The sequence below is a fragment of the Budorcas taxicolor genome, chromosome 1 (assembly GCF_023091745.1).
Source record: "Budorcas taxicolor isolate Tak-1 chromosome 1, Takin1.1, whole genome shotgun sequence".
NCBI classification, from domain to species: domain Eukaryota; kingdom Metazoa; phylum Chordata; class Mammalia; order Artiodactyla; family Bovidae; genus Budorcas; species Budorcas taxicolor.
This window is the reverse complement of record NC_068910.1, coordinates 148493885-148519665: the sequence shown is the minus strand read 5'-3', so window position 1 is coordinate 148519665 and position 25781 is coordinate 148493885. Positions and strand designations below refer to the sequence as shown.

The 25781-nt window shown below is 39.9% G+C and overlaps 1 protein-coding gene across 4 annotated transcripts in view; it reads right to left on the bottom strand.

Moving 5' to 3' along the window:
• Window positions 1-17198, bottom strand: part of DCUN1D1 (defective in cullin neddylation 1 domain containing 1) — a 30721-nt gene extending 13523 nt beyond the window's left edge. The window contains exons 1-5 of one of the 4 annotated variants that reach the window (XM_052647895.1): window positions 14914-14998; window positions 7358-7420; window positions 5230-5446; window positions 3857-4025; window positions 1566-1696 (exon numbers count right to left, since the gene is read on the bottom strand). In XM_052647895.1, the coding sequence (XP_052503855.1) occupies window positions 1566-1696; window positions 3857-4025; window positions 5230-5404 (475 nt within the window). In that variant the 5' untranslated portion in view covers window positions 5405-5446; window positions 7358-7420; window positions 14914-14998. Of the gene's footprint in view, window positions 1-1565; window positions 1697-3856; window positions 4026-5229; window positions 5447-5694; window positions 5859-6193; window positions 6241-7357; window positions 7421-14913; window positions 14999-15843; window positions 16045-17100 lie in introns of those variants that run through there. The other 3 variants (XM_052647812.1, XM_052647727.1, XM_052647639.1) reach the window with 3 other exon arrangements.
• Between the last annotated feature and the right edge of the window lie 8583 nt (window positions 17199-25781).

Below are 25781 nucleotides of genomic sequence, written 5' to 3'. Positions count from 1 at the left end.
TTCCACTAGATTTCAGTCACGTCCTGTGTGTGCATGCTAGGTCGCTTCAGTCGTGTTCAAGTCTTTGTGGCTCTATGAACCGTAGCCAACCTGGCTCCCCTATCCATGGGATTCTCCAGACAAGACTACTGGAGTGGGTTGTAGTGCCCTCCTGCAGGGAATCTTCCCAACCCAGGGATCAAACTCGCGCCTCTCCTATATTGGCATGCGGGTTCTTCACCACTAGCGCTACGTGGAAAGCTTTCAGTCACTTCCTCGGTCTAATTCCATAATCCTTTTCTCATTTTTTCTCGCTAATCTAATAATATAAAGAATGATTAATACAAGAGGCCCCTATTAGCCTCTCCAATTACCTTATCTTCAATTACCTTATCTTCAGAATCAACAAACAAACTCACTTTCATCATTTAACGTGCTGCGCCTCCGTTTCTTCATCTGCCAAATAAGGATAAGTGTCTAGCACTCTATGAGTGGCACATGGTAGCTGCTGAATTACTGAATGAAAGAACGAGTAACTCATCAAGTTGTTAAACATGAAATGAGGCAGTGTATGTAAAGTACTTAGCACACTGCCAGGCCCGCTGTGCCACCATCATAATCTTCAGTGCATCCCCACTGCCCACAGATTCCCATTTAAGCCCTTCTGTCCTGTTTTTAAAAGCAGCTTTATTAAATGAGTCTTATTGTGTCTCACCAATTTATGCGCCAAACAAGCATTTGCACTAAAATCAAATCATTTTCTCTCTTCCACAAAGAAGCCAAGCTTATTTCTGAAGTTTGAGACCTTCATTTATAACTACCCTCTCTCTGGAACATCGTTCATCTTCACTTACCCAGCCAAACATCAAATCCTTGAGGCGTTCACATTCCCTCTCGCCCAGGAGGCACTTCCCAACCATTCCTGCTTTTACTCACTTCTCCTTTTATCTAAAGCCCTCATACTCATATTTATTATTTTGTATTATGTGCTACTGTCTACTTTCTCTGAATGATCTGCACTGAAGTTTTTACTTCCATTCATTATCCCCAGAGCAAATGTGTGGTTATTTCTACAGAATAAACTGACTGATCTAAACTGTTAACAGTGGCTATTTTGGGACAAGGTGATAAATAAAAATCACCTTCTTATTCTTTCTTACAGTTTCCAAATACTTCAAATCAAAAAGAATAAATTTACAAAAAAGGATAGAGTCACATTCTAAGACTCAGAAATTTTTAAAAAATGCTATTTCAACAGATACACAGTGAAAAACTTATGATCCTAAGATCCTACAGTATTTTCTTAAAAATAAACAAGCAAACATACATACCTATGTCAGTGAAATTTTAATAACTACTTCCTGTATTGTAGTTCTTAAAAAAAAATCAGTGGTTCATATATAGTATCCAGAGCAACCCTATTACTGAATAGGGTATTTTCTGATTAACTAGAAGTTCGTTGTCTCATTGTTTTTCAGTAGCCGATAATAACTTCATGCTCAAAACAGAACTTTCAATTAAAAGTGACATGGTCAATGTAGATGAATGCATTTGAAACACCAAATATAATTTTTAAAAATTCTTACCTAAACCTTTTTGTCCTGGGTTCTTCGCAAAATTAAAAGTAAACTGGTAGAAATCCTTAAATCGTCCCGGTTCTTTCAATTCTTGCTCCATCTTGGGTATCTGGGCCTTTAGTTTTTCTATGCTGTCACATCTATACAAAATTAAGTTTATAAAAGATAAGCTTTTTCTTTATAAATCAAAAACTTATTTATTCCTCTAACAGTTTATTTCATAGAACTCTTTTTTAAAATCCATTAAAATATCATCTTTTTAAATCATATAAACAAGTATGGGTTTAGCTGGAAGAAGAAAAGTTCTGGAGTGATTAAAGGTTAGCAATAATCACTATTTTTAAGAGAAATGGGCTATGACTTTTAATTATATATTCATGGGACAGTCAATACACCCAAATGGTAGAAGTCAACTGTAGTGAACAGATGAGAATGTATAGCAATCAGCTTTGCAATCATCAGTTTAAAACTGTAGTAGTATTCCTTACATGGTAACAAACCACAGGTCTAGCTTCCAAACAAATTTGGCTAGGTGAGGAAACACATTCCTCTTGAAAACTTTTCATTATATTCAAAGTACCATCTCCAACTGAAGTTATCTCAAATCAGTATTAAGCTTTTTTCTATATCTGAAACCATTCAATTTCCAAGGAGCTTAAATGGGTTCAAGTACTAAGTCCTACTTTCCTTAAGGTAGAAATCTTCTGTTATAGATTTCCACAAACCAATCACTATACTTTTTTTCCTTCAAATCATTTTTGCTTTTGTTTCCCGTTCATGGTCTTTGTAACACCTCCCAGATTACTAGTTGGAAATTAAAATCCTGCTTTGGAAGTTCATTACATTTTACATGAACTCACTTTTAAATGAGGGAAAAAAAGAGTTCCAGTGAAACCGGTCCTAGTATAGAAAACTCCAGCAAGTTCAAGATAAGGCTGGCTTTGGCTATAAAACACAGTGTCGAGACCAGATATTAATTTACTGTTTCTTAGCTTTAAACTCACCCTTCTTTGCCCTACTTTGTGACTGTTTGCAGTGGACTACAAATTGTGAGACTTCATTTTTTTTCTCATCAGCTGGCTCACCACTAAGTTCTACCAATAGAGGGCAATGAAAGGCTGGAAGCAGAGGAAGGAATTTTTCTTAGCCCAGTCTGTTTTCTGCAGAGAGGAGGGTTTCAGTGTACTGGGAGGTCCTAGCAGTGTTCACCAGTGGTGGCAACCTGCGTGGCTCTGCAGAAAGTGACCCTCAGAGCCAGCCTCTTCTCCATCAGAGCAGCAGGCAGCACGCTCCAGAAGCAGCCAGGCAGTCTTCTGGGGTCAGAATCTTAGCCTTGTGGGGATCCTCTTAAGCTTCCAGGTGTGTTCCTTGTTTCCTCCCCTCAGCTCCAGGGGTGGTGACAGCTTCTTACAGTTGCCACCTTTGTTATACTTAGAATTTTCTTTTACCTCATTTATACAATATAACAATTTCTAAAATCTACCCTGTTCAAGTCGCTGGTATGGTTTGTGTGTCCAGTCTGGACCCTGAATGATTACAATGTCCTTCAGGCTCTCAAGAATCAGAATGCCTGAATTCAAATCCTGGCTTTCATACTACCTAACTCTCTAGTTTCTCTCTACTTCTATTTCCTCATCTCTAAAATGCAGGTATAACCACTACTACAATCACAAAGCTGTTGTGAAGTGGTAAGTGAAGTACTTACTTAGCTAGATCCTGAAATGAATGTTTAACAAATGTTCAGCTTTTATTATTCAAAAGCACTCACTAAAAACAGTAAGGACAGCCTGTCACTGATCACAGACTGAATACTTTCAGAGCCTCATTAAATGTAGCCAACTAGTGGCCACAGGTAAAACCTCTACCTATGACTTTTCAATCTATTTATAACAAGTAAAACCTCTACCTATGACTTTTCAATCTATTTATAACAAGACATTTAGCTAATCGGTTGTCAAAGTTTGTGTAGAACAAAAAGTAATTAGTAACTTCCAAGATTTTTAAATTCTAGGAGCTTGTTTACAAATTCAGAGTTCACCACCTCACATTAGGAAATAACTTAAAACTTGCTCACTTCACTTACCCACATAAAATATTAAAGCATAGGAATTTTAATACTAGTGAACCTCCCTTAGAAACAAATGATAAAAGCATAAAGCAAACAGAACAGAACAGGTTGTACTAACTACACAGGTAACTTGACATGGGAAGGAACTAGCATATTAACCCATTTCTATTTACAGCAACGTCTGGGGCACAGACCAGCTCCACCTAATTTCATATGAAGATCATACACGCACCCTAATTCTGTCATGCCATCCATGAACTCCTGTTTGGAGAACTCGCACTGTGTTGCTGCTCTGAACTTCCACGCGATGATCAACACACTGATGCTGGCTGGATCGAGGGCCAGGTCATCACAGAACTGCTGTATACCATCTATTCCAATTTTATTTTCATCTTGAGGATCTTTAAAAACACCAGTACAATATGAAATTAGTGCCATACTTTCTATGCTATTCCTAAAACTGAGAAAAGGAATGCTTTCTGTTCCATATTTTAAAATGATCACAACAGACCAAAAATATGAAGAAATACTGTTTTAACCGTTATTTTCCCCCATAATATTTAAAGCCACTTTACCCCTGAAACAGCATTCTTTAAACAGCAAGATAGGCACTAGATAGGACCTGGGTTTTTTAAAGTCTCGTTTATTCATATGAAAAGAGTCCCATACTTACACACCACCAGAAAATCTGACATTCCTATACAGGGAAAAAAGGATTTTTACTGAACATATCCACATTTTACAAAGGCACTCTAAACAGTATTATATACAGAAATTCTTTTCTCCTTGAAGTTTAATTTCACTATAGAAATCACTTCTTAGAGAACATCAGAAAAACCAAACTGTGTGATTCAATTCTAATCACAAGACAAACATCTGCTATTCAAATCAAAGAAAACCCCCAACTATCAAAATTTACTTTTCAGAAAGCAAAAATTTAGATACAAATACAAGAAGAAAGAAGTACTCATACACTTTGTCAAAACAAAATTGTGCACATCTTTTGACTTTGGGGCAAGAGCTATGCTTAAAATATCAATATAACCCCACCTCTGGAAAAACTTTGAAATAATTCTATATATATATATATACACACATATTTCTGCATAAAAGACACAGAAAGTTGAACACCAGGCTATTAAATATTGGTTCTCTCAGGAGAATAAATAAATAAAAGACACAGAAACTGTTTACTTTTTCTTTATTCAATCTATTATGTATTGTTTAACTTTTTACAAGTATATATTACTTTATAATTATTTAAAAGTTATTAAAATTATTAGACAGGTTTCCTTAAAATTGGCTCAGCTGAGTTTTACAAAAATGAGGGGAAGAAACCTAGTCTCCCCAGTCCCCATTCTCAAACTGGGTAACAGAGGAGGAAAAGAGGAGGCAAATAAAGGGGAAGGAAATAAAGACACTAAGAAGAAATTTTAGTGAAAAGAGGGAAATAATTTTTCAGATTTCTTAAATTAATTCTAAGATCTAAAGAGCTCTGTTAGACACATCTACCCGATTAATGTCCTCTGTACTATCTGATTTCTCACAAGAAGCATGTAACTCTGGAAAACCTGGTTCAAAATATTTAAAATCACAAACACTCACCTTTGTATCTACTGTATAGTTGTTCTAACTTCTTCCTGTCCAATGATCCTTTTACACTCTCTCGTATATAAAGTTCAGGATTTTGAAAAAAATTGTCTGTTGCAACATCTAACTTCCAGTCATTTTGAGACAGACAACTTACTGCTGTTTTTTCACTAGATTGTGTGAAGATCATAAACTGACGAACTTTATCCTTCTGCGATGATTTCAACTTGTTCTATTGAAACCAAAAAATAAACTGAAACTCTGTAACATCACAAAAGACTAAGTATTTCTATACTGCTGACTAAATCTTTTTTTTTTTTACTAAATCATTTTTAGCAATACACGTGCCTCATAAAATAATAAAACATTTAGCTTAATGTTTTGATCTATTAATACAGCAAATTTTTTAAAAATCTAAAACACAAACTCACTGTCATTCTGGAAAAGAAACTAGGACAGAGGCAAAAGAAGTTTACCCACCCTGCATTTCTCCTAAAAGTGGGTCCTGTGAGCATGTATAAAGGCTCTAGGAGGGAAGCAGAGCTAACTCTCAAAACCTTAACCAAGCACAAAGCTCCAAGGGATGCTTAAGGAGTGGTGGGGAAGATGACATTATTTAAGCCAGTCAGAACATTCAAGTGACCCTGAGGAACAATGAGATTAACAGATATTTGTTGCAGTCCTAAAACACATTGTAAAGGATATGGGGTACAATTCTCCCCAGCCTCACCACCACCCACCCTATTCACCCCCCCAACCCCGGTTTTCTTGCTATTTTTTACCAAAAGTGACAAGCAACAGAATATGAGGTACTCTACATTTCTCCTTACAGGGGTCAGGAATCAAGATAACTATCAATAGAATTTCCTCATATTTTCAATCAAACCAGTAGCAGTGAAATATGAACAAGTACCCGGCATCCTCCCAAACAAGGTCATCTTTAATAGAATTCTCCTTCTTTCACCATGAAAGAAATTACCTTTCTCTTGGCCTGAGCCGAGCAGACATTCTCTCTAGCCAGACTCTACTGGAATAACCTTCTCTCACTGGCCTTGTGCTGACACATACTCATTTCTCATCTGCCCTGAGTCCTAAGCAAAATAAAGTAGGGCAGTTAGGCCCTCCACTCTCTCCCAGTTTCAAGGGCCACATTCTTCGTCTCCTCATGCAAGCTGTCTCCTGCGTAATTTCAGCCTCCCTGCTATTACTCTTCCCTCTCGCAAGTCCTAATACCATCTCTCAGCAAAAGACTTGGGTTCTTCCTGAGCTATTATTGCCAATGAAGAGAAAAAACCATGTGAGTAGGACACACATTAATAGATACAGTGTTCTGTGGTTTAAGCAACACATCTGAGAACCCAAGCATTTTTGATCTGGCCCAGACAGACAGATCACAAACCTCAATCCCCTGATTATACAGATGAGAGAACAGACCCCAAATGTTAAGGAATTTGTTAAAAGAAAATCACCCAGGTTATTAGTAGAAATGGGTCAAGAACAGAAAGATCTCATCAATCTGAGTTTTACTAATCTTTCTATAAACCACACTGCTTGCTGTACATATTTATAAACCTTTTGAGGTTTTCAGGAAAAAGACTAATGAAGATATAAATATTTCCACCTTTCACAGAGTAAAAATAAGGCTATGCAAAAATCAAATATGAAAACCAACCCCATCTTTAATACCCTGGAGTCTAATCTGTCAGCCATACTCTTCTCTCTCTGTAAATGTGTTATTGCTTAGGATTACACATTAAAATCTCAACCTCTGTTCTCCATTAAAATTGAGAAACTATAAATTTACTAGCCTCCTGTTATTTCATAAATAAATCTACCACTTCTGGACACCATATAACTCATATCCCATTATTTGACACATCTCTCAAATGTCTAGGAGTCCCAACTTGAAAAGTATCTAAAGATGTTATTCAATTGCAACAAACCCACAATGAAATCAAATGACAAGGAAGATACCTGTCTTAATATACTGTTGAAATGAAAGGAAACCACTCTGATTTCAACTTTTGCTACTGAAAGCTGTTTCTAAAATGAATATATCCTTTCTAAGAGATAGAATACATGTGAGTGATACAGTGTCTACAAGATGTAGCATGTTTTAATCCTTTGAAGAACAGGGTAGTACCTGAGGGTCACTATGATCATCGCTGACCACTGTATAATGCTGCACAGAGTGCTGGAGATTAACCTAGAAGGGTAACAATTACAGGCCACGATCTAGAAATAACTTTTTAATTAAACATTTCCATTTTCCTAAAAGGTAAGAGGCAGCAAAGCAATCAAGACTATTGGGGGCGCGGCAGGGGTGTATCATACAGTATTAAATCCCATGTTATTTCCTGAGGCTTGAATGAGTTTTGAAGAGAGGGAGGAAAAACACAGCTTAAGTCACTTCTGCCAGTCAAAAAGTTGTTCACTGTACTAATGACTTTGTCAGAAAGCAAGATATTAGAAAATTGGGGGGACAAAGATAAAAACAGTCCTATCCATAAAAACTAACAATTATCTAAGTGAATTAACTCCATTTCATATCTTACTTGAAATAAAAGTATAAGTAATGTATGCAAAAAGAAATTATTTTAATGGGTTTAAATTTCCAGTATATGGGGCAATATATTTTAAGAAAAAGGGCTGCAGCTACCCATTTCCAACACCACAGAGGCTAATGAGTGATACCTCACTAAGAACCGATACCTCACTGAGAACCGACAGTACGAATTTCTGCTAGACCAAGTCGTGATGAGCAATTCCATTGTGCAAAGTCTGACGAGCACCCTCCCTTTTCTTGTACTCTTAATGCACTCTGACCTTTCCTCTGTCAGCTCTCTGTGCCTAGAATAAATCTTCCCACCTGCTCTCTTACTAGGGAGCATGTACTCAACTCTGTAGTCCCAAAGGCTACCTAGAGGAAGCTGGAGTGGGCTACACAGATCCACCCTTTCCCCAAGCCTATTTAGGAGAGCTACAACACACCTATCCCCTTTGCCCAGGCCACAAGGGGGCACCAGGCAAGGAGTTCTGATTTTGAGAGTACAGATCAAAGGTTTAAATTTCTATCACCTTGAGAAAGAGGAAAAGGGTATTCAGACAGCAAAGAAGTATTTTATAAGGGATGAGAAAGTGGACAGAAAACTGAGGTGGAAGAAAAACCAGATGGAGTGTCTCTATTTCTACTATAAACCCAATGGGTATCTTCCTAAGAGCAAAAACATACGACAACTACAATGATTCAGCACTCAAATGTAGTACATGCTATTTAAGACTTACTTAAAAGGAACAAACTAGGGTGGTCATTTAACACGATTAAGCAATACAATCCTTAGGACTCAAGTGTGAAAACTATCTAGAGATTATCAAATTTTCAGGAAATTCAATATTGGCAAAGTATGTAAAATGTATAAAATACAGAATATACCCTAATTATTATGGTATCTGGTCCCATCACTTCATGGCAAAAAAATGGGGAAACAACGGAAACAGTGGCAGACTGTATTTTTTTGGGCACCAAAATCACTGCAGATGGGTGACTGCAGCCATGAAATTAAAAGATGCTCCTTGGGAAAAAATCTATGACCAACCTAGGCAGCATATAAAAAGCAGAGACATTACTTTACCAACTAACGTCCGTCTAGTCAAAGCTATGGTTTTTCCAGTGGTCATGTACGGATGTAAGAGTTAGACTATAAAGAAAACTTAGCACCAAAGAATTGATGCTTTTGCACTGTGGTGTTGGAGAAGACTCTTGAGAGACCCTTGGACTGCAAGGAGATACAACCAGTCCATCCTAAAGGAAATCAGTCCTGAATATTCATTGGAAGGACTGATGCTGAAGCTGAAACTCTAATACTTTGACCACCTGATGCAAAGAACCAACTCACTGGAAAAGACCCTGATGCTGGGAAAGATTGAAGGCAGGAAGAGGAGACAACAGAGGATGAGATGATTGGATGGCATTACCAACGTGATGGACATGAGTTTGACTAGGCTCTGGGAGTTGGTGATGGACAGGGAAGCCTGGCGTGCTGCAGTCCATGGGGTCACAAAGAGTTGGACATGACTAAGCAACTGAACTGAACTGACCCTAATTATTTCTAATTCTAGCAAAACAAAGGGGAAAGAGAGAGGAAGGAACAGAGGGAGGGAGAAAAAGAGAAACACTGTGTCGTGTAATAGAAAGCTAATAACAATTATATCAAAGATTACTGAAGTTAGAAATACTGTAATCTGAACAGTAAAAAGCATCTACTTACTCATCTTTCCAAAATTAAAAAAATGTGGTTATCAGTATATATTGTTTAATACTTAAATCTAGCAGATGTTTGCGATTTTTTTTTCTACTCAAGAACTTTGGAATTTACATTTAAAATAACAGTTTATCTGGGGGGAAAAAAAATCAGACAAATACTTTGGACATAGCCAAGTATACAGCAAAGTGAATGAACTTAACAGTCTATTGCGATAGAAGAATAGGGACTCAAAAAAGCTCTAAAACAAAAAATGATAATAAAGTTACAAAAGTACTTCCATCAAGAAAAACACTGACCATGGAAATTTATTTTCTAGGTAACAATTTCAAAATAAAATAATTTTAACGGGTGGCATTTTTAAAACAAAAAATTAAGATTTTATTATTTCTATTATTCTGAATAGAATCTCACCCTTAAATTTCAATCTCGCATCCTTTAAGTTTCAAATTCAGTCTAAACTCCAATAAGACAGACACCAAGGCCTTTATATTTTTAAAAGAATTAGTTTTCTAACTCAATTCTAGTTATCTCAGGATTTGATGAGTCTTACCTCACAAAAGACAATGTTTTAAAAATTCAAACACTGTAATGATCACCCATAATTTTCATTAAAAGCTCTGGATGTGGTTCTCATGTGTTTACCATGTAATTAACAGTTTAACTTCATCTGAAATTTAAAAGAGCTGGTTTAAGTCCAGAAAATCATACTTTCTATATATGATACATAGTATCCAGCAGATATAGCCAAATGTTACCAACATCCCAAACCACTCATCTATAAAAAGGCCTTCTCACAGATTGCAGGTCTGAAATCAAAAGTACAAGAAAAATCAATTCAACTAACCAGACTACTTTCTATTCCCAGAGAAGACTTTCACCTAGGGGCAAAGTTCTATCAGAAAGCCAGGCTAAGAATCCAGGTAGGAGTCACTAAAATTCTCTTCCCTTCTACCTGCAACAGAGAGGCAAAGAATGCAGACTGTCAAATCAAGACTGGTAGGATTTTAATCCCACCTGTGCCTCTTAATTGCTGTGTGACTTTAGGATCATTACTTAATAATATCTTTGTGCTTCAGTTTCTTCATTTATAAACAGGGTGTGAAGGTTATCTGAACTAATTCAAGTTAAACTCTTAGAACTGTAACCAGAACACAGTAAGGACTCCCTACAAGTCCACAAAGAATATACTCCAGAGAAAAAAATAACTTTATGTAAGTAAGATAGTAATAAAGAATAACTACCATAATCAGAAAAGTGAAAGCTAACATTTGAGCTCCTACTGTGTGCCAACTCTGTGCTAGATATTCAATTGTTAAATAATTAATTGTCCAACTGCCTATCACTGATTCTTTTTTTTTTTTTTTAACCAATGTGGAGATCAAGCTTCAGAGCTCCTTTTATCTAAAGACAGACTTACCCAAAACGTAGCAGAACCAGAAATGAAACCTTGGTGCCTAGCTTCAAGGCATGCAGTTTTTCCATTTATTTTACACTGTTGTCAAGTGAGAGAGAAAACAAAAAGGGCAAAAGTGCAACCACTGAGCAGTTACTGTGTGCACTGTGGGGAGAGGGGAACTGTGAGCAATATTTCTTCACCTATTTTTATGGAAAGTTAAATAACTAATCAACTGGCCTTTTTCCTTTCTAATGTATAAAATTTTCATTCTGCCCAAAAATTGCATATTAAGCATTCCCTTACTAACCAAAAGACTAATTTAGGAGTAGAACTTCCTTTTAGGTTTTTTGGGGAAGAGGGATAGGGGAGAAGAGGTGGATAGACTATTTCTAAGAAAAATGTGTTTACTGTCCTGTCATAGTCTATTTTAAAAAACATGGCCACAATCTATAGCTTTAACTATACAAAGGGGAAAATTAGGGAAAGTCAGGGTTCCCTTTTCCAATTAGCAAGTTCGAAACTCAGAGAAGAAACAAAACATGTACAGATTATAGCCAGAAAATATAATCAAATGTGTACAATTTCAAATATTAAGCAAAACAAAACCCCAAGGCCTCAGTATTCACATAAATTATAACCTGCAGTTTAGAACAGTTACTTAAGGCCTGTGGCTCTCATCATTCATCTGTGTACTTCCTGCACTTGGAATGACAGTTAAAATGAGCTCTTCTTAGAGAGATGCTGCACTAGCTCTAAGTCAAAAGTGGAATAGCGTACTATACTATTGTAATCACTGTACCTAATGATGTTTTATATAATGGCAATTCATCTGAAAAAATATTTCAGAAGTACACTTGTAAGATCCAGACTGGTTTTGTATGTTATTAAAGGATTTTCCTCAAAGGTTTTAAAAAAAACGTTCCCTTGGTGAAAGTTTAAAGTATTTTTCTCCTTCCCATCCTCAGAATTATTTTTCAAAAGATGCCTACCACTGTAAATCAATAAATGTTTTGATTCTGGTTTAGAGAAGACTGTTCTGACTATTAAAAAATTATTTTTGCTAAAATTCCTGATTACCTTTGATAATAGGACAGAAATAACCTCCTTAAAGTACTTGTGTTAGTCATATTTCAACTCATATCTCAAACTTAAAGCCTGAACATCTAACAAGCAGGCAAGGCAGCTAATTTAAATTTGCTCTTTCTCCCCAAAAACATCTTTTCTAATAAAATCTCATAGTAACAAAAAAAATAGTAAGGTAAAAACAAAACAACAAAGAATTAAATGAGATTTTTAAAGTCTCACAGTTAAACAAGTTATAATAATGACTAGCATTCAACCATCATGGATATTTGTTTCACAAAGAGAATAAATGATCCTTGAAAAACTAAATCTCCTAATTCTAAAATTTGGTGTCTACTCAATTCCTAAACCTAGAAATATTAAAATCCTCGAATAATAAATCAGTGCTCTGAATGTTTGCTGAAATACAAATATCTTAATATTACAAAGGAATAGGCCATGTACTTCAACTTAAACTCTGTTGCTGAACACTATTCAGTGTTAAGGGATTTGAAAGTGGATTGCAATAGAATTCTTTAGCCAAAAACTGTTTAAAAGTAAAATCTCTCTTAAAATTTTACAATGCAAATAAGCAGTCTAATCACTTTTCAGTTCAGTTGCTCAGTCGTGTCCGAGTCTTTGCGACCCCATGAATTGCAGCACGCCAGGCCTCCCTGTCCATCACCAACTCCTGGAGTTCACTCAATTTTACTGGGTACTAATTATATAAAATGGATTCAACAAAATGAAGAAAGATACTTCAGTGGCATTTTCCCATTTGTTCTGGCTTTTTCTTAGGTGGGGATATACATCTAAAGTGACTAGGTAAACTAGATAGTCAGCAGGTTATTCAAGAGCTTGTTTGTGTCCACAAAGCAATTGAATCCTATTTGGAACTATCTCTCATCATCAAATGTCATGGCTAATACTATCACAACTTGAGCAACACACACTCAAGTTTAAAAGGGGGCTTTCTCACAGATTTTCATTATGCTTGACTCAACCTATGAAATCATAATCAAAAAGCCACTTGACACAAACAAGCTCAGCTCTTTTAAAACTTAAAAAAAAAGTCCCACCACCATGAGTTAATTGTACTTTCAACTTTTTTACCATATGTACCAAAAGAGTTCTAATTTTTCAAGTACTTAAGTGTTTACATCAGATCATCTGATTTGATATGGAAACAACTAGGTCACTATTCAATGTAAGGAAGAAACCAGAGTGAAATCAATAAAAAATTCCACACTCATACGGAAAGGCTGCTTGCAGGGTTTAAAAAAAAAAAAAGAGGAGGGGTAGATGAAGTGTGTAACCAGAGACCAGGATTCTAATCCCTGCTCTCTCACATACTAGCTCTTTACCTTGGTCATCTCTTTAGAAACGCTGAACGTCCTTTTTCAGACATGATACAAGGAGGTAGCAATATCTATCTCACAAATTGGAATGGAGATAAAAAACTGCTGTGAGTTGTTTGACTAGCAGAGGGTATGTTCTCAATAAACACTAATGTCCTTCCTTCTCCCCAAAGGCCCAGTTTTTTTTTGCATAGTCATTAAATGACATGCCAACTACTACATACTCAAAAACAATCTACAAAAAAGATTGAACTCTGCTGTTTTTATTAACTAGCATGGTTAGGTAAACTTGATGTTCAACTAGTATTTATTAAATATTGGGCAGTCACCTTACTCAGAATTCAAAACTCTACACACAGAAGCTGCATTTCTTCTTGTCTTTAAAAACTGCTTGGGACATAATTATTTGTAACTGTAACAGGACACTATGAGACAGTAGAAGCAAGGTCTATCATACCATTCAGAATCCTTCACTGGCTTCCCATTTCTCTTGGAGTAAAAACACAACATCCTTCCAATGCCCACCCATGCCCGTCTCCACTCCTTACCACTCAGACCTCATCTGCTCCAATGCCCAACATGCCCCTCTCCCCCAACCACAATGCTCCAGCCACACTGGACTCACTGTTCCTCAAACTCACTGACCACATTTCTGGGTGCCTTACTCCTTCATCTCCCAGTCAGCTCAAAATCTACTTCATCAGTGGTGCAAAAATCATTTTGCACCCCCAATTCTACTGTGCCCCAACACTCCCAATTCCCCCCACCCAACACTGCTTTTCTCCCAAAGCACTTTACACTTTCTAACACAGTAAGGAAGAAAAAATACATATACTATGCTTATTACTTGTCTCTCCCTCGTTAAAATACAACCCTCATCAGGGCAGGGATTTTTATCTCAAGGGGAAAAAAAAAAAATATATATATATATATATGTTTGTGTATCTATGTGTGTGTATCCACATCCCCAGTGCACAGAACAGTGTCTGGCATACAGTAGGCATTTAAGAAATAATTATTAAAATTAATTAAGGCCCTCCCTTAATCTACTTATGTATATGAAAAACAATGTGAAATAGGAAGACAACCTTGAACAGGCCTACATTAACCTAGACTTACAAATTCTGACATTTGTTGAAATATAATCTTAAATTTCAAAGTCCACACATTTAAAAAAAACATTAAAAACAGTAAATTAACAGCACTAACCACTCATCTGAGTTTTGTTATTTAACATTTTCATTAATAACACTTGGGTTTTCCTCTGTTTAAATGAATAAATTAACTTCAAATCAATTTTCAACCATTTTGTTATAATTCATGTGAGCTAAGACTATAAGTACCACAAGTACTGGGGAAAATAGTAAAACCAGGAAAAATTAGTTTCAGTTCTGCAATTAATAATTTTGCAAACTTGAACCTCAAAATCTCTTTGATCCTCAATTTCTTCTTCTGTAAAAGGGAAGAGGAGTCAATTAGATGATCTCTGAAGATATATTTCAGGTCTAAAAAATTTCATGATGCTGTGAGTCTATAAAAATCTAGTAGGTTACACAGTCTACAACTTCTCACACATATAAGAAGAATCATTAAAATCAAACATTTTAGCTGAACGTACCTTTATCGAATCCTGTCCTCTTACAAATAAGAAAACAAACCAGAAGTCAAACACTTTTTAAAAAGAGTTTCAGGAGTAACAAAATATTGTCTAGTTTTGGAGCTATTTTTGGCCTCTATGTGGGTGTCAGGTAGGTTAAATGAACAAATTTTTTTCTTACACAAAATAGATATAAAAAAAAAAATTCAGATAGTCCATCATTTAAGTCTGACCCCGAATCCCAGAGTGACAATATAACATGTGCTCTAGAGATGGACTGCGTTACATACACTGAGAAACATTAGCCCCAAAATTACATCAAGAAATAACTAAGTATAATAAACTTACAATGAAAAACTAGAAAATTCTTATGGCCTAAATTCTTTTAGGGCCCATGGTGATTTAGCTTCCAAACTAACAAAAGCATACCAAGACAATTCTGGTGACATGATCTGAGTTCAGCCACAAAAAAGTGTTTTAAATTAGTAATATCTTCCCATTACTAGTGTAATTAAATGAGTTATGGCTAAGTTGCAAAACTAGCTACTTCAATAGCAATAAAAGGACAAAAGCTTACAAGTCCCAATACAAGCTGAACTCTCATTTGAATCAGGTGAATCCTGAATTCACGAACAGGTAATGAGCATTATCAACACCTTGGATTTCAGAGGATAATGGTGATTGGAGGCTATTATGAACAGAACGCATTTCGATGGGCTCCCTGGGTGTTTACCAGAGAATTACATTTCATTACTTCAAGCTTACTCTTATAAGCCAAGCGTCTGGAAACTTTAGGAGTAACATCTATGACCGTCAAAATACCTAAGAAATTGGAAACTGTTTAGCCGCCCTGCTCAGCTTTGAACACTGTAACATCAATCTAAACGTTAACCAGTACTTTATGACAAAGTTTTCTTACAAATACAAATGGTCACCTTTCATGGAACTTACCGCAGAACCTAGGTCTTGAGTACATGGTAAACTAAACCACATATTCATACACGACACCAAAATTCTGCTAAGTTGGAGGCTGAGACGAGCTAAGTGTCATTCAGCAGAAATAAGACCAACCAAAAACAAAGACACTGGAGCAGAAGCACATACACCCTCCTCAAAGAGGCCTTTATGTTCCCCATGAGCAAAAGGACAATAATATCACTTTTACTGTCTATTCATACAGTAACCTGCATGGAATTCAACTCATGCTCAGACTACAATGCCAAACATCGCTTCTGAAAAACAAAAAGTCCAAGAGTCAGGTACATTATTACCAAACTGTAAACAGATATCTTGAACACCACGTCTTGAAGCTTGTAGGACATTTTCCAAACAAAAAGGCAGAGGGGACTAACTTGACAAACTGTTTTTTAAAAATCACAAATGGTCTTTAACTGGCATAATAAAGCAATTACTCCTCCCACCTCAAGGAAACAAAATATGTGCTCAAAAGGTAGCAAGTCTGTTTCTCCTAATTTTATGAAATGAGAACAGGTTGCACTTCCGTACTTCCCTCCTCCCCCCACGTCCCCCCAGCTCAGCGGTCTCCCGTGTTCTCAGAAGAGGTAAATATAACCTCCACCAACTGGCCAGTGAAACTCCCATTTTCCAAGAGCACGGGACAGAGCGAGAGGTGATGGAGAAAGAAGAGGGCTGTTACCCCGCCCCAAGCAAAACTGCCTGAGACTTGAAGGGTGCTGGAACCGGAGCGGAGGAAGGAGAGGAGCGCCGGGAAAGTCTTCCCTTCTCCCCGGCGGGGCGGAGGGGGAAGCCCCGGCTCCGGGCGGGGGGAGCCTCCTACCCGGAACCCCTGACCCCGGTCCCCGGCCAGACACAATGGAGCCGGCGTGCGGGCCGGGCAGGGACCTGGCCGTTGCCCCATCCCCTCCCCCCGCCCCAACGCCTGCTCCCGCCGCGTCGGGCCCAGCGAGAGTCACCGGGGGCCGCTCCCCGCGTCCCAAACTCCCCGGGGCTCCCGACTAGGCCCGGCTCCGCTCCGCCTCCTCGGCTCTCGCGTAGCGGCGGCGCCCGGGAGGGAAGGGGCGAAGGAGGAAGGGAGAGGCAGGGAGGAGAGCCCCGCCGGGGAGCGGGACGGAGGCCGCAGGCCGAAGCTCAGGGCGGCGGGGTCGCCGCGGGGCGGAGGGCGCTGGGGCGGGGGTGCGCGGCTGCGCCGGCCCCCAGCCGGCGGGGCGGGCGGCCGCAGTGCCTCACCATGTTGGTGTCCTCCAGGCCTCTCCCCTCCTCCTCCGGCTCCGCAGCGAATGGACGGCGGCGGCGGCGGCGGCTCCTCTCACGGGCTCGCCGGGCTCCCGCTCATGCGCAGTGCGGGGCGGCCCCGGCGCGGCCCGAGGAGGCAGCCCCGGGCCTCCGGGAGGCGGAGGGACTGGGGCGGGCGGCGGGAGCCCCGCGCGGGGCTTCCCCCGCGTGCGGGGGTCCCCCCGGGTGGCGGGGGGGCGCGGGCGGGGCAGGGGGCGACGCACGCCCCGCGCGCGCAGACATCCTCCCGCCGCGTCCGGCGGCCCCCGGCGTGTAGGGGGCCGGGGGACACCACCTACGCTGCCTACGCGCTCCTTACGCGGTGGGACTGCCGGGCCGGGTCTCCACCGACTCGAGGAGGGGAAGAGCGGTGGCCGAAGACTTGAGCAGCTGAGGACCACTTGGAAGGGCTAGGACTGACGCGCTAGATCCGACCCAAACCACCCCTTCCCATCAATACCAAAAGGCGGGGGGTGAAGGGGTAGGGGTGGAGAAAAAAGTAAAAAAACACCTCCACCCCCAAGTGTTTTCTTCTCCCAGACCAGTATCTGGACTGCTTCGGGTCCCCCACGTGGACATACCAGAGGAAACCACGGTCTAGCCATGTGGGAGCCGGAATGCCCTTTAGAATGGCCCAGACTCTTCCCTGACCTGTGTCCACAGGAAGACCAGTGGGATGGCCCTAGGATTCCAGGCGAGGAGGATTGAGGTTTCTAGGCCTCATTCATGCCACTCTGGTGTCGGATATCAGTGCCTATGGCTTGCTCTAAATATCCGCTTAGTTCTTCAACCTTCCTAGGATAAGTTTGGAAAATAAAGAACTTTTTTTTTTTTTAAACAAGGGTTGTTAACGATCTTGGTTATAAGTCGGATGAGTCTGAGGGTACCTGGATTTTCTGCTGGGGATCAAATGCTACAGGGAGTACAAAAGATTCTTTGGAGTGGTCCCTGACCTTAAAAAATTGACTATCCAGTTAAAGAGATGAGACGCTTTCACAAAGGAAGGAAATAAGAAAACAGGTAATAAAGCAAACATCAAAAAATCACATCTAAGACTGAAGCCAAAAAATCTGTATTTCAGGACAGAACCAACCTGAGTGGAAGTGTTATCATGCTCACCTGTTATCACTGTACTCACCAACATCCTTTTCCCCTCTAATACTAGCATAGGCTGCCAGATCAACCCAATGACTTCACGGCTTTGAAATTCTTATCAAAACGTCTTTGGCTGTTCTGGGGGGGTGGGGGGGGCCTCCTAACACTTCCTGGAGCAGCCATGTATCAGGAGCTCCCAGGACTCTACCAAGACCCATCCATGGCTATCAATAAGCACACATCCATTGTTTTCACCAGCCTTCAGTGTGCACAAATTAATGTCCCAGACTCTTTGCTAAGCCCTGGGAAAATATTCAGTAAAGACAGACCAGGTCTGCCTAATGCAGCAAGCCTGAAGCTGGACCACAGCCTTAGATGTTCTCCTTCCAGGAATTCACCTAGCATTTGACCTGAGATATCAAGTAACATCTAGGGTCTTAATGAAGAGGATTCACTGTCTTTCCTCAAACTTATACTTCGCTAAGCTAACAGCTCATGGGTTTTCCTAAGCTCTTTTTCCTAACTGCCAACTCCAGCAAGGGCTTCCCTGGTGGTTCAGCAGTAAAGAATCCACCTGCCAATGCAGGAGACACAGTTTCAGTCCCTGGGTCGGGAAGATCCCCTGGAGAAGGAAATGGCAACCCAGTCTGATATTCTTGCCAGAAAAATCCTGTGGACAGAGGAACCTGGAAGGCTACAGCCCATGGGGTCGCAAAAGAGTCGGATATGACTTGTCAACTGAACAAGAGCACCTCCAACAAATGGCTCTTCTCATTCTACCTGACCTCTCTACTGCATTTGAATGCTTTTGCCTTAGATTTCCTCTCCATTATGCTCCTTAATTCCACTTTTTACTATGTTTCCTCTTCCTCTGTGCCACTCTCCTTTGCTGGCTCAGCTGTCTTTGGGTCTTAAATGGTAGCCTTTTCAGAACTATCCCTGAATCTCTTCCTGTGTATGAGTGGTGTCATGCTCTCACTCACAGTTCCACAATGTCAACTATTATCTATATTTTCAGGAGTCCTAAATCTTGACTTCTAGGTCCCGAGTGGCAGGCCTGCACACTAATTTTGATTACTTCACCAGCCTGTCAATCTTGACAGATCCAAAACCTTATCCACAAATCTGCTTTTCCTCCTGTCTTTTTCTCAGATCAGCCAAGTCAGAAATTTAAGTCATTCACGACTCCTACTTCATCCCACTAATCTAATTGCCCACCGAACTTCATCAGTTTCACCTCCTAAATAATTTTGAATCTGCACTCTATCTTCTATCCATCTGTAGCCAAGCCTCTATTATATCTCTTCTCATCAGTAGCCTCTTAACTCAAGTCCTGGCCTCTACTCTTTCCCTACCATTCCAGACTTTTCTTGCTATAACACAAATACGAATTTCATCCTTAATATTGTCATTGGGCTCCATAAATGTGAGCCCTTTTGGTGTGGCATCCAAGGCTCTCTCCCCATGATTTGTCCACTAACCTTGCAATTTTCCACACAAATGCACCTCATATTTGTTTTAACAACCCAAGCCTGCCATCTCTCATTCTGCTATCCCTGGGTAGCAGGCTAACACTGACTGAGGGCTTTCCATATACAGGCACTGTGTTAAACCCATACACAGCCTAAGTCACATAATCCTCACTTCAACCCTATGCATGCATGCATGCTAAGTCACTTCAATCATGTCCGACTCTGTGCAACCCCATGGACAGTAGCCCACCAGACTCCTCCTTCCACAGGATTCTCTAGGCAAAAATAATGGAGTGGGTTGCCATTTCCTTCAACCCTATAAACTGTGCCCAAAGATTATACCCACTCACAGAGAGGTTGAATAACATGCCAAATGTTCTTCAGCCAATAAGTAGTAAAGCTGAGATTTAAACCCAGACAGGTGGCACTGGTGGTAAAGAACCCGCCTACTAATATGGGAGACATAAGAGATGTGGGTTCGATCCCTGGACTGGGAAGATTCCCTGGAGGAGGGCATGGCAACCCAATCCAATATTCTTGTCTGGAGAATCTCATGGACAGAGGAGCCTGGCAGACTACAGTTCATAGGGTTGCATATAGTCAGACAAAACTGAAGCGACTTAGCATGTGTGCAGTCTGGCAACAGACACTTAACTATTTCACTGTTATTTCCTACCTAAAACCTCCATGCTCAACTCAGAGACCATCTTCTCTGTGATAAGCTCCTGACCTCATTCCTTGCATTCCACCAGGTAGGTATGTTTCTCCTTCTGTACTTCTGTGACAGTTTATATACACTTCTATTATGCTTATGACATCATATATGATAATATTTGCCTCCGTGACCTCCCCTGCCAGACTGTGCACTGTTCCAGGCCAGAGACCCAGCAGCATAGATCTCTGAGTTTTCAGTGTCAAAATGAGTGCCTTGAATATAGGATATATATATACACACACACACACACGTATATACATACGCCATGGTAATACTTGGATAAATTAAAAGAAAGATGATATTTGACTGATGTTTTGATCTGCCTTAAGACTGTGCCTATATTGTTTGTTATTGTAATGGGATGTCTTTACTCCTTGGCAGATGTATGTTATACCATATGGTCAGATGGTAAATGTAGTAGCAACTGTACCCATTACTGCACTTCCAAGCTACAGTACTGAATGTGAAATGGAGAATTATTACTCAGTCATTGTGGTTGAGTGAGAGAAACATACTTGTTAAAATTGTCCTGATTATTTTTAAATAGAAAATTCCTAAAGATAAAGCATAAATTACATGATTTAATTAACTAAAGAATGTTAATTAACATGTTCATATCACTCTTTTGTCATGAGGTTTCAAGTATTTAAGCTAAGAAGTTGAGGTTTTTTTAAGTACAGAGTTTGTAAAGATTATTTTCTGCAGTGACAATCTCAATATTCCAGGAAATAAGATGGAAACATCTAGCCAGAATTCACTATCATTCTCCCTCTCCCCCACTAGAAATCTGTATTTACACATAGATATAGAAAAAGATGTTGATATACAGATACACATATGTATATGTCACACACCTATGTGTATGTATAGTGAGTGCATACACACATATAGTCACTGTATACCTATGGCTATATAGACAAAATAATATTCAGTATTTGTACATAATACAATTTTCAAGGTAAAACATGTAACTATTTGAAAATAATTGTTGCCTTTGAAGTTTAAAATTCATGTTAAGACATATATATATATTTGCTGATAAAATTGTTGCAAGTCTGTGTAAAGAAACATGTAAAACCAAGGATTTCATACTTTCAAAATCTATCTTTTAGCAAAAAGAAAGAGCATAAGTAATCTGAAAAGACAGATTGCTAACATTTCTGGTAGTTCAACTAGCTAAAATTAAGCTTGCAGGGTAACTATGTAGACACAGTTACAGTTCAAAGACACTAGTCTGGGACGCACAGCCAGCACCCTCCCACACTTAAGTGGACTCAGTTTTGCCCAACATTTACATAAATGTGCTTATTGAATTCAAGCTTGCCTATATATAAATATGTTAAGAGTAAATGAGACTGACCAAGGTAATCTATTTTAGTTTGAGTAAAACATAACATTTAGATTTTAGCAGTCCAGAATTATAATTTTTTAAAGGGTAAAGCAGACAGGACTAGGCCTCGGGGCAGGGCTGTCTAGTGTGAGAACCATGGTCCCAAATTCACACCAAACTCACCAGAGTAGGGGAAGAGCAGAAAGGTTTGGGGTTCTCTTGTCACTGACAAATGTTACCAGTGATGCCAAAGAAATGACTGCCTGAAATTCTCCCCCACGTTCTGAACCGTTTGAAGAGGAATCCTTAATTAGGACAAGGGAATAAACCTCAAGGAGTTCCCTAGGAAACTGGGTACCATTGTCCTCCTCACAGAAGAGAACAAAAGCAGTATTCCAGTGGGTCACCCTCTAAATAGGAAAATGGGAATATTTACCAGAGCCAGTCTGTCACCTCAAGGTACATGTGGATCTATTGATTTTAGCTGCTCCACACTCATGGTAGAGGAATGGACTTGCAGTAACAGCTGAGACTGGAGGGCCAGCAATGGAAAAGCGTCCGAGACCACCACTGATGATGTCACAATGCCCTACTGTCCCCAAGATGTCCATCCTGGACCTCCCTGCCCGACTCAGCTTGGTCCCTCCTTCATGAGACTGTGGCTCAGACCAGGTGTCTGTCTGGAACAACTCTGGTCAGTTGCAAAGAGTAAATTCATTGAGATCTTAATGACTGAAACAGTTCTGCAGGTAGTAGGCTAGATGATCCCCTGGAATCCCAGGCATTTATTCCTGGGTACTTTTGGTATCCTCACCAAGGCATTCTCTGCTGAGGTACTGAATCAAAACTTTGCTTTTCTGTCTTTATTCAGTGAATAGTGCATGTCATGCAAATTTCTTTGGGACTTGTTATTCTCAAAATGAAAAGACTGGGTTGAGTTATGAGATTCTATCAACCCCCAAGTTTGTTTGGTTCCTTTCTGGTAGTCTGTTGTGAACTGTCCTGGAAGATCAGGAAAGTAGAGTTTGTCTCATTTATTCATTCATTATTGCATGCATGCATTGTGACATGTATGAAGCACTTATGCCAGCACTGCAGTGTCTGACAAATATAATGCAAGCCACAAATGTGAGATACATGTGACATTTAAGTTTTTCTAGTATTGAAAAACTTTTAAAAGTGAAAAGAAACAGATTTTTACCTGTTTCATTTTTCAATATTTAACCCAAGATATCTAAGATATCAGCATTTCAATCTGTACTCCAAATATTGAAATATTTTACTTTTTTCCATGGTAAGTCTTTAACATCTGATGTGTATGTTACACTTAAAGTCATCTTAGTTTGGACCCGTCACATTTGATGTGCTCTGGTCCAAAGCTGAATGGCTTTGGACATACGCTGAACAGCTATTGTACCAGTCAGCACTGGCCTAGACAGTGGCTGGCCTGGAGAAGATGCCCAACAAATAGGAGTAATCAGTGACCTTACTTCCAGGAAATAGATGAAAACCAAAGTAAACCTGGAATATTGATATATAATCAATAATAGTACAAAAATGGGTTCCCTGATGGCTCAGCATTAAAGAATATGCCTACAATGCAGGAGATGAGACTCAGATTCAATCCCTGGGTAGGGAAGATCACTTGAAGGAGGGCATGGCAACCCACACCAGTATTCTTGCCTGAAAGACCCCACGGAGAGAGGAGCCTGCAAGGCTACAGTCCATAGGGTCACAAGGAGTCAGACACAACTGAGTGACTTGAGCGCGCATGAGCACAGAAATATGTAGCATTTGGGAAGCTAGCATAATTCAATTGGAGGGAAAAGAACTGGCAGGAGACAAAAGAAGCCACAGCAATGAAAAGCCCATGTACCCCAACTAGCGAGTAGGCCCTGCTTTCTGCAACTAGAGAAAGCCCATGCATAAAAGTGAAGACCCAGTGCAGCCATAAATTAATAAATATTTCAGAAAAACATTGGCAAGACGGGTGATAAGAACTCTTCCTTTTTTTTTTAATTTCGTGCCATCGGCATGTGGGATCTTAGTTTCCCAGCCAGGGATCAAACCCACACTCCCTGAATTGGAAGCTCAGAATCTTAATCACTGGTTGGCCAAGAAGTTCCAAGACTTATTCTTTAAATATGTACCTATATCTGGGATAAATGTTTTTCAGTGTGCATAGCAAAATAGGAAGATCACCTATACATGTTTATAAATGTCTACCAAGCAACAATAATATGCCTGGTCCTTAAACATGTCATCCTATTAAATGTAATTTCTGTATATTTCAATCAAAAGAACACATATTAAACACTGAAATGCCTTCACAAGCACTTTAGAATTTTGAGGTGTTTTTCTTAGGGCTACACAGGAAGTAAATGCCATTTTCTCTGTTCCCTTCAAGATATGTCACTCTTTTCAAAGAAATTATTTGGGATGAGTGATGAGAGAAGAGTTTAGTGAAAGAGAAAGTTTCTGTGCACATGTTGTAAAACTTTTAAAAAGTTAATATCAAGGTCAGGTTAGCCCTATAGCACTGTGAAAAAGAAGAAAGACCAAAAACTGTTAATATTATGAGATTATCATTTTGAAAATAAATATACAGAAAGAGGAAGTCAATGAAGGAATCTAAACATGAAACCCAAATAGGTTAATCTGTTGTGGGAGGCCTGGAAACACCCTTCAGGGCATTGGGGACAGGAGATGACAGGGCAAAGTTCTTTAGAGATGAAATGTGACCTGGCCACCCTTAATTGACCACAAGCAAAAGAGAGGAAAATGTGGCTGCAGACCAACTGAATAATGGATTTTAGAGAATTTGAAGAGGGCCCTCGATTTGGTTGATAGTCTGGGGAAGAAGGGTGCGAGGGTGAGGGCTGAGTGCAGGGGAAGCAAGCGCGAAGGTCCAGGGTCCGGCCCGACTGCTGAGCTCCAGGAAGGCGTTGGTTGGCGACAACACAATTGGCAGATCAGGTCTGGCTGGAAAGAATAGCCAGAGGGAGGGGTTAGGAGACAGCAAGGGAGTATTTTCATTCCTGATCTATAGGATACAGCCGTACAGGGTAACAACAAGCTGTGAAATGTGTAACAGAACACCTGGCTTGGGCTGGGTGCATGTGACAGGGCCACATAGCTTGGGTGAGGTACATGGCCCAGAGCCCAGGTTCTCAGTCCACTACCCTCTGAGTCAGGTGCTTTGTTTGGTTGATCTGGTGGCTGAGAAGTGCCTAAGATTTGATTCCAGTCTTTGAGATGGATGATTTCTCAAAAGAAATCATGAATAATAGTTATGAAGTGACCTGCAATTGGAATATTTTCTTTACATTATATGAAGTTCTGATCCATTTTTTTTTTCTCTTTACATTTCTATTTCTCCTTTTTTTAGTATTTATTTTTATGTATTTACTTGGCTGCACTGGATCTTAGTTGGGGCACTGTGATCTTTGATCTTTGAAGATCTTTGATCTTCATTGCAGCGTGCAGGATCTTTAAGTTGTGGCATGCAGACTCTCAGTTGTGCACGTGGTATCTAGTTCCCTGACCAGGGATCAAATCTTGGTCCCCTGCTCAGGGAGCATGGAGTCTTAGCCACTGGACCATTAAGAGAGTCCCTGTCAGATAGGTTCAGTTCAGTTCAGTTCAGTCGCTCAGTCGTGTCCGACTCTTTGCAACCCCATGAATCGCAGCACGCCAGGCCTCCCTGTCCATCACCAACTCCTGGAGTTCACTCAGACTCATGTCCATTGAGTCAGTGATGCCATCCAACCATCTCATCCTCTGTCATCCCCTTCTCCTCCTGCCCTCAATCCCTCCCAGCATCAGAGATTTTTCCAGTGAATCAACTCTTCACATGAGGTGGCCAAAGTATTGGAGTTTCAGCTTTAGCATCATTCCTTCCAAAGAAATCCCAGGGCTGATCTCCTTCAGAATGGACTGGTTGGATCTCCTTGCAGGCCAAGGGACTCTCAAGAGTCTTCTCCAACACCACAGTTCAAAAGCATCAATTCTTCGGCGCTCAGCC